Here is a 9,585-nt window from a genome sequence, read left to right as displayed (position 1 = left end):
GTTTGCAGTTGAAAAACTAGTAATTGCATGGTTGATTGAATGGTTGGTTTACAGATCTAAAGTGAATGGTAGATTTTTTTTGATCGATTAAATAACGATTGGCATACATTGTTATGATTTCAACTGAAGATATCAAGAATTCGGTGTTTTCCTTATATCGTGTGAAACCGAAATGATGGTGCTCCCAGAACCGTATGTACGGTCTACGGCTCTGTTGTGCTCCTGAACCGCAGCCCCCTCTATAGTTTGCTAATGTAAAACATGGCTGCCCCCTGTGAGTTAAATGTCACTCTAGAATTCAGGTATTTGACGGTCCTTTTTAGAATGATTATTGTTAAAATGACATTGATTATGACGTAGGAGGGCTAGAGATTGAGTTTCTATCTGCAAAGTCATTACTGCAATGATATGAAATACCTAAGCCCGACCACAGAAGAAGTCACACGCAGGCTGAACTAGTGAGTGGGGCCTACCACCACCCTTCCCATTCGTTGGCCGGCTTACTTACCTAGACCTAGCCTAAGATAAGAAGCTTAGTATTTCCAGTACTACCTACCTAGATAGGCCTAAGCCAGTACTATAACCGTAAAACCTCGAATAGGAGCCCCATGGGCTTATCTCAGACTGACGTTATCTTTGATTATTAATTATGTTGGCGTGTAAGTACCGGTACCAATATTATTTTATTGTACAAAGGGCCTAGGCCTAGCATGGATAAAATTTTAAAAATATTGAACAGAATTTCGAATTCCATAGTTGATTGAATAATGTCGTATAAGTAGCAATTGAAAAATTTACTACAGCATTCAATTTGAAAAGATTCCCCGCTCTTTAGTTTGCAAAAGTATCTCGAAAAGAACCCATCCCGAAAACAGGCCAGTCTCGACAAGAAGACCATCCGCTTTACGGTATATCAGTAGACTACCAGACGAGGCTGAATCTCAGTGCAAAAGACCATCAATGATGCCAGGAGGGTGACATCAAATGATGAGGGATTAAATAATAATAATATAAACAAAAAACAGAACATATTTATAGGCCAAACAAACACTGCTAACACACAGAAAAGACAACAAAATGTCTTGATTTTACCTTATTTGCAGTGGTGGAGCCGAGTTACTTTTTGATAAAGTGAAGAAACATGATGTAAAGTTGAAAAAAGAAGATGAGACATGTAAGTCTATATAACCAATGATTGTATAACATGTGGTTGCAGATATGAGGAGAAGGAATGGAGAATGTGGTGACTCCCACTGATTTCCATAATATTAATAAATTAACATTTGTTTAGATTCCAAAAGCCCATCTCTTGAATCAGCCCCTCCTTAGACCCAGCTTTGTTTTGTTTTTTTGGACACACTCCTGAATTTGGAACACGTTTACAATCAAAATGCAGTGGTGGCACGAGGATTTTCCCGACAGGGGGTCAAAGGCTGATGTCCCCGACGAAAAAAAGTGGGCGTGGTCAGGCGTCACTCAAAATCTCTTGAGCGAAAAAATATGACAATTTAGGGGTTTCAAAGGCCTGTTTAATCAAATTTTTTCTACGAACTGTGGTTTTTTTCCATGACAGGGGGGGCCAGCTCTCCCCGATGAAGGCCCTGGCCACACGCCCTCCCCCCTGCTGGCGCCATCCCTGTCAAAATAAAATGCTTCCTTTTACAGTATTGTTTAATGTTCACCTTGAAATACCTACTCTAAATAAGCAGCTTCTCTGGGAGGGGAACTGTTTATAATTAATGATAGATTGAGGGGAAAACACAAAGTGGGTTTTAAATATAAGACGCCACTTAAGCGAAGGTTGATATAAATTTGTATGAGCTTTCTAAATTTCCTATAATTATTTAACCAAAAAATTAACATTTGCTATTTTTCATTTATTGTAGGGACAATCAAAAACCTGCTTAAGTGGATAAAAGAAAACTTATTGAAGGAGCGTCCAGAACTGTTTATTCATGGAGAATCTATGTATGTTATTACATTGAAATTGGAGAAGTATTCAGATTCTCCATGAAATATTATCATTTCCAATTTGATTTTCACATTGCTATGTGTATTTAGATACTGTACAATGGCCTGAATTACCATAGAGCAGTATGTGCTCTCTAGTAGTATTTTAAAAATATTGAACAGAATTTCGAATTCCATAGTTGATTGAATAATGTCGTATAAGTAGCAATTGAAAAATTTACTACAGCATTCAATTTGAAAAGATTCCCCTCTCTTTAGTTTGCAAAAGTATCTCGAAAAGAACCCATCCGGAAAACAGGCCAGTCTCGACAAGAAGACCATCCTCTTAAAAAAAGATGAATCCCAGGGCTGGTTTTCAAGGCTTTACGGTATATCAGTAGACTACAAGACGAGGCTGAATCTCAGTGCAAAAGACCATCAATGATGCCAGGAGGGTGACATCAAATGATGAGGGATTAAATAATAATAATATAAACAAAAAACAGAACATATTTATAGGCCAAACAAACACTGCTGAAACACAAAAAAGACAACAAAATGTCTTGATTTTACCTTATTTGCAGTGGTGGAGCCGAGTTACTTTTTGATAAAGTGAAGAAACATGATGTAAAGTTGAAAAAAGAAGATGAGACATGTAAGTCTATATAACCAATGATTGTATAACATGTGGTTGCAGATATGAGGAGAAGGAATGGAGAATGTGGTGACTCCCACTGATTTCCATAATATTAATAAATTAACATTTGTTTAGATTCCAAAAGCCCATCTCTTGAATCAGCCCCTCCTTAGACCCAGCTTCGATTTGTTTTTTTGGACACACTCCTGAATTTGGAACACGTTTACAATCAAAATGCAGTGGTGGCACAAGGATTTTCCCGACTGGCGGTCAAAGGCTGATGTCCCCGACGAAAAAAAGTGGGCGTGGTCAGGCGTCACTCAAAATCTCTTGAGCGAAAAAATATGACAATTTAGGGGTTTCAAAGGCCTGTTTAATCAGTTTTGGGGTGTACTAATATGTAAAAAATACATATAAATTTTTTTCTACGAACTGTGGTTTTTTTTCATGACGGGGGGGGGGGCCAGCTCTCCCCGATGGAGGCCCTGGCCACACGCCCTCCCCCCTGCTGGCGCCATCCCTGTCAAAATAAAATGTTTCCTTTTACAGTATTGTTTAATGTTCTCTTTCACCTACTCCAAATAGCAGCTTTTCTGGGAGGGGAACTGTTTATAATAATGATAGATTGAGGGGAAAACACAAAGTGGGTTTTAAGTATAAGACGCCACTTAAGTGAAGGTTGATATAAATTTGTATGAGCTTTCTAAATTTCCTATAATTATTTAACCAGAAAATTAACATTTGCTATTTTTCATTTATTGTAGGGACAATCAAAAACCTGCTTAAGTGGATAAAAGAAAACTTATTGAAGGAGCGTCCAGAACTGTTTATTCATGGAGAATCTATGTATGTTATAACATTGAAATTGGAGACGTATTCAGATTCTCCATGAAATATTATCATTTCCAATTTGATTTCCACATTGCTATGTGTATTTAGATACTGTACAATGGCCTGAATTACCATAGAGCAGTATGTGCTCTCTAGTAGTATTTTATATATTCACTGACAAAACACAGCTGACATATAATACATATATTAATTACAAACTTGTTTCTAGACTGCATGACAATCACCTTTCCAAATTTAGTTTAGTTTAGTTGTTAATATTTGGTAATCATGCTATACTGTATTAAAGTATGCTGGGGAAGTTTCAATAATTTCCAGTTCTCTTCTGCTTTTTTTTTTTTGGTCAGACGACCTGGTATTCTAGTATTGATCAATGATGCAGACTGGGAACTGATGGTAAGTGCTTTATCTATATTTTATTTTATTTTATTGTTTATATGTAAGTAAATACATTTTATATTAAAAAAATATGTTTTATCATTTAAATACATATCTTATATTAAATTAGATTATGTTAACTTTTTTCCTTTAGGGTGAATTAAACTATGAAATTCAAGAAAATGACACAATAGTTTTCATATCAACATTACATGGAGGATAACATGAAATCATGTAACTAGAAATGTAATGAAATGTTATCATAAGGATATCCATGAGAGGGAGAGAGAGAGAGAGAGAGCAACACTGACCATTCTCATAACTAAGTTGTAAAGTTTTTGTAAGATGGGGATAATCATCATAATGGTTAAACTTCGGATTACTTGTGATGTAAGGTTTTGATAGTGTTTAAACAGCCAGGATGGAACAAAATAATGCTCTGCGACTTTAACTTGCACAAACCATACTGCTGTTCACACTTGTATTTCAATATGCAGTAAGTTCACCAAGCAGTGGCAGACAGTAGGATTTTGCACATGCGTGGTCAGTCTAAAGGAAGATTTATACTAGTCTTGATGCTCACATTCGACTTTTCTGCTTTGGAAGAACTGTTTTGGCTAAGCTGTGGAGTTATACAACGGGGTAATTCGACGCGACCAAGGAAATGTTATTCTTGCTGGATTTTCTTCAGAGCCCAGGAGTTTGAAAGTGAAGTCTTTATAACGAAACTACACTACAACTCCCCTGAAAACACCTTATGACAAATACTTGTATAGAACTGATATATACAACAATTTTTTTTTTTCTATATTATGATGGCATTTCAGAATCAAGTAAACTGTTGAAATATAGTTAATTTATTAAATATACTTTTAAAATGAAACTCTGAACCTGTTTTTGATTAAATGTGATACCGTATTTATAGCCATGGTTATGTTTGTATATAATAGTGTGTATATGATATATATACACATATACTTTATATTATCTTGGATACAGTATATGGAAATTGAGAAAAACAATCTGGAAAGTGCTTGCTGCTAATATTTCGCTTGACTAAAGTACAAACGTATGACACTATGAGCATATCCTCACTTCTTTAAATTACATTTTGTTTTCTTTTGACATTGATTCAAGATATGATGCAAATGCTGTGAAAAAAAATAAAGATTGCATATTAACAAAACAAATGAATAGTATAGAATGTGCGCTAGGTTCAACCTCATTACCCATACTACAGTACATTTAAAAATAAACTACTAGTCTAATTTACGTAGGACTTCTTGAAAACACAAAATTGATGGAATCAATAAAATACGGTTTATATCAGTTTGGGCTGGTGTTGCAGCACAGTGCTTTTTTAAAATGTTATATATGCGCAGTTTAGATTAAATATAAACTAATAAAAATGGGAAATGAACAACACCAAATTTAGTTCCAGTAGAAGTTTACTGTCTGAAAGATGGTTCTTGGTTTAGTAGTCACACAGGTTTTTTCACCTTGTCCTACTTATTACTGCTGCTGAAGAAGAGCAAGTGTAGGCCTGCTCAAAAGCTAGGCTTATGCCAAATAAACTAATCTTAAAGATACTGCAATTCTCTGTGCAAAAGATATACGTATGCGTACACTCGGTAATGCGCTAAAGGCTAATCGATGACAATGGTTGATCTGACTGATTCTATCTTTCTCTGGCCTTGAAGCTAACGCTGTTAATCCGCTCACTACAATGCGTTATCCTCTGAAGAGTGGAGGCCAGCTACATCATAAGTGAATAGAATCGATGATGTATGTTGTCTGGCGATTGATTGTCGGCCTGTCCTTCATGTCTGGTTGGTTTGTCCAAAAATGGCGATTTTAGATCGCCCTTCGACGGTGATTGGTTTTCTTTGCTTGTTTCATTTGTTTGCAGTATATACCTGAAACATGACTTTTTAAATAGACTACAATACAGGCCCGTAGCCAGGTTCTTCCAAGGGTTTTTCTGGGCGTGAGGTCCACAGTCGAAGCCCCGGTGGAGTCGGCGAAACTCAAACGCAAGAGGTTTTTGTGGATCTAAATAATGCTATAAAAGCAGATATGTTTGAAAATGTCTGTGTCTGGGTGGGTCTGCAGTGCATTAGTTGGGTTAGGACTTATTTGGGGAATTTAAAGAGGGGGTTTCGACAGAAAAGGGGGGTTTTGCTAGAAAAGGGGGATCTTCCGAACCATAACACCCCCACCCTGGATACGGGTCTGCAATATGCCTACAGTACATAGAAATAGAATTCTATTGTTACTTATTATATTTCTTCTTTACCCTAGGTAACCCGATCAGTGCAAACGCTGGTTATCCTCCACGGCATAGAAATTACCTCATATGTTAATTACATTTATGGACTATTAAATATTTGCCGTACGTTTATTCCCGTTCTACCACCTAAGCACAATCTATTTTCGGCACCGAATGGACCATTTCCCAAAAAAAAAATTATTATAATTATGTTACATCATGATGCTCTATCTAGTGCATCATTGGCAAAACAAATATAATTTTATTGAAAATTTTGAATTAGCAAATGAGCAAAATATTATCTCGTTCTAATTTTCATTGAACGCCAATACTTTAAATATGTAATTTAAAAATAAATGTAATTTATAGTTTGGCTGTACTTCAGAAGGAGGTTCTTATCAGGGGCGGATCCAGAGATGTCCGAAAGGGGGAGGGGGAAAAAGTGGGGCCGATTAAGATAACACTGCCCTGGGGGTCCGGGGGCATACCCCCACGAAAATTTGGTGTTCCACACGCCCGAAAATAACCTCTGAGGCGCTTTGGGCGATCAATTTGTTTTTCTTTCTTTTCTTTTTCCTTTTTTTTTTTTTTTTTTTGGCTTTCCAAAAAGGGGCCGTGTTTCCCCCTAAATCCTCTCCTGCTTATGCCTTTAGCGAAACACAGATCCAGTAATCAACTGATCGGTACATGAGTTTCGTGTCATTTAAATAAGTAATCAACTTCAGAAAAAAGGGTTTTAAGCTCCATTGTGCTACCGACTTTTGTTGGTGTCGTCTAAATAACTAATGGACCTATAGAAATTGGTTTCAATCCACCATTACAGACCTAATCAATCAATAGGGCCTACTTTATTAGCTTATGAATAAATCCCACACTAACTTCGTATAGGGAGTACTGTTTAGTATACATTGTGTTAATTAATAATGAACGTGTAAGAAAAGGGCTTCAAACCAGCGTATAGGTCTATCAATCAACATCTCACTAGTGCTGATGTATAAAGACCACATTTATTCGTACGGTATAGTATTAGTATAGAACTTTATTTATGTTTATCTATATTTATGGCTTCGAACCATCATATAAGGCGAGTCAAATGGCCGAGCGGTTAGTAGGGGCGCCGCAAGCCACATCCAATGTCGGCGCTGGTTCGAACGGCACGCTCGCCTATTGTCCTGGTGGTAGAACAAGTCTTCTCTGATAAGGACTATAAACCGTAAGCCCAGTGTATACAATGGCTCGTGTGCACTATAAAGAACCCAGAACATCCTTCGAGACGTCACGAGTAGGAGGGATACCCCGGTTTACTGGAACAGACAGCCCTGTGGTGGACGACGAGAGTTGCTGGTACCGGGTTACCGGGTAGCACAGACACGAAGGGACCCTTAGGGGTGAAGAAAGTTATTGATCGAGTTCCTAGTCCAGATCGAGTTCCTAGTCCAAATCAAGAGCCCTGAGCATCTTATGTTAGATGGATATGGCGCTATATAGAACTACACTAATACCGAAACAATCAATTTAGTGTATAAATCCAACATCCTGTTTCGTATATAGGCCTAACATCTTTTTATATGTTATTAATTAGTTAACCATATATAGAAAAGGGTTTCATATACCTAAACAATCAATACTTTATTAGCTGGTGTATTACTTAGTACTGTAAAGTTTTGTTTATGCCTATATGTTAATAAATAATGAAGTTATATAAAGATGTTCGAATTATCCCTCAGACAACAATCAATATTTTATTTTCTAGTGAATAAATACTACACTTATTTCGTATTAACAAAAACAAAAACAAAACAAAAAAAAACCATTAATGAAAAGAATTTCAAGAAAGCCTATACGGTTTTAATGAATACAATTCATTCAATGACTTTAGATTGGACATCTTACCAATGGACAATAACCAGATGGTCCTATTCGTAGACTCTTAGCCAATCCTGAGCATGGATGTATAGGCCTAATGTTAGGTTGATCAGCTGTGTTTTATGTGCAATTATGGGCGCGGATGTAGTATTTGGATAGATCAATAGATGAGTGACCGGAATGCCTTTAAATCCTAACTGTCGGGTGTACAGTCAAAACTCGTTGCTGTGTAAAATGAGGTGGTGGCGCCAGCGGGGGAAGGGGAATTTCCCCATCGGGCATGCTTGCATGCCATCCCCCTCTCCCTGTCCAACGCCACACATCAAGTTCGTCGGATCAAAAGTATTAAACAAATTTGCCTATCCAAATAACGTTATTTTGATTGCCAATTCCTAGTATTGTGGTGTAAAAGCACCGTTTGGACCAAACTAAGCCATACAACTCTCTCCGTGAAAACCTTATCAGGGATTTTTTTTTACTTTGGGACCCGGGCCGAGGATCTAGTCGGCGACTTGGGTCGGACTGGAGCCAGCGCTGGTAAAATGGTCGTTGAAATAAGATGAGAAGATTAAATATTATAAATAATGTATTTTCATAATAGGTTTATATAATATAGGCCTATTAAAGAAGTTCTATTTTTTATCTTCTAAATGTAAATAGTATTTAAAAGGCAAAGGTCCAAAGATCTGGGTTCACAGGCCAGACTGGCCGTCTCTCTTTCCTTGGCATTTGGGTCAGACTCTGTGTGGGGGAAGGGGTAGGTTCGCCACTCATCCCAGAATATATCTGGTACCCATAATTTTATACTCAGGTTGGAGACAAACGTAGAGGGACACAAGCAATTTCCACAGCGAAGGCTTCGAACCTCCAAACCGCGATGTTGAGAGTCCGAGCCACAACGAGTTTGAAAATAAGTTTTGTTAGTTGGTTACGAGGAGTAGGCTAACAGTCTAAATTCAGACCAGTTCATCAGCGAGACTGCAATCTATAACAATACTCTTGTTTTAAACTGCTTTTATAAAAAACTTACTCTCAAAATTGCACTTTCAAGTTCAGAAAACTTGCTGCTCTAATTAGTTCCTTTAAGAATTCCTTTTTTATTTTAAGAATACCGACACCCATGGCTTCTACATTTTGATGATTTTATTTCGAAAATTTGTTTGTTTGATAGATTATAATAAAATAGCACTCCAGAAACAATGTGTGCTGCTATATTGTGGCGAAAAATGAAGCGAACATTTTGACAAAGTGAGATCTACCCAGATAGAATTGATCGATTTGATTGATTTCGATGCTTCTTGGCGGCGTTTCTGTACTGTTCAGTACATTAGCATTGTGACTATCACTTCCAGTTCTACTTAGTGTTGCTTTTAGTGTTTCGATTTATAAAACTTTAATTCAGATGCTGAGAGGTAAGAATAGCGCACATTAGTTATTCGGGAGTGATTGATAAGTTAAAAATGTGTACCAGCACGGGCTGCCAGCGAATGAATGGTTAGCTGGTGCTCGGTATTCATTGCTAGTGCCTGGGGATTACGGTCTTTTCTTCTGTTTCTTACTCTATACCGCTGCAAACATTGTTTTAAGTGCATTGTATTAACATAATGTAGTTAAATCTGGATTATACTCAATGGGA

The 9,585-nt window shown here is 37.2% G+C and overlaps 1 protein-coding gene across 2 annotated transcripts; it reads left to right on the top strand.

Annotated features, from left to right (window-relative positions):
* Positions 1-166: 166 nt before the first annotated feature.
* LOC117121089 (ubiquitin-related modifier 1-like) lies at positions 167-4,738 on the top strand. 2 transcript variants are annotated; one of them, XM_033266190.1, is made up of 5 exons: positions 167-302; positions 1,104-1,174; positions 3,352-3,433; positions 3,784-3,832; positions 3,969-4,738. In XM_033266190.1, exons 1-5 carry the CDS (start codon positions 262-264, stop codon positions 4,035-4,037), a joined length of 312 nt encoding a protein of 103 aa, XP_033122081.1. In that variant the 5' UTR covers positions 167-261; the 3' UTR covers positions 4,038-4,738. The 2 variants fall into 2 exon arrangements, with proteins under 2 accessions (XP_033122081.1, XP_033122082.1); XM_033266191.1 differs by lacking the exon at positions 3,352-3,433 and adding an exon at positions 1,887-1,968.
* The last annotated feature ends 4,847 nt before the right edge of the window (positions 4,739-9,585 follow it).

This window comes from Anneissia japonica, unplaced genomic scaffold, assembly GCF_011630105.1.
Source record: "Anneissia japonica isolate Jap-2015-1 unplaced genomic scaffold, ASM1163010v1 scaffold1606_len605190_cov180, whole genome shotgun sequence".
Classification (NCBI taxonomy): domain Eukaryota; kingdom Metazoa; phylum Echinodermata; class Crinoidea; order Comatulida; family Comatulidae; genus Anneissia; species Anneissia japonica.
The sequence above is the reverse complement of the archived record's forward strand: the minus strand, read 5'-3'. Positions and strand labels throughout refer to the sequence as shown.

Excerpts from the sequence above, each read along its gene's own strand:
- LOC117121089 (XM_033266190.1), top strand. The coding sequence starts at position 262 with ATGGCTGCCCCCTGTGAGTTAAATGTCACTCTAGAATTCAG. Across the intron at positions 1,175-3,351 it reads GAAAAAAGAAGATGAGACAT|GGACAATCAAAAACCTGCTT; the intron begins GTAAGTCTATAT and ends CATTTATTGTAG. Across the intron at positions 3,833-3,968 it reads ATGCAGACTGGGAACTGATG|GGTGAATTAAACTATGAAAT; the intron begins GTAAGTGCTTTA and ends TTTTTCCTTTAG.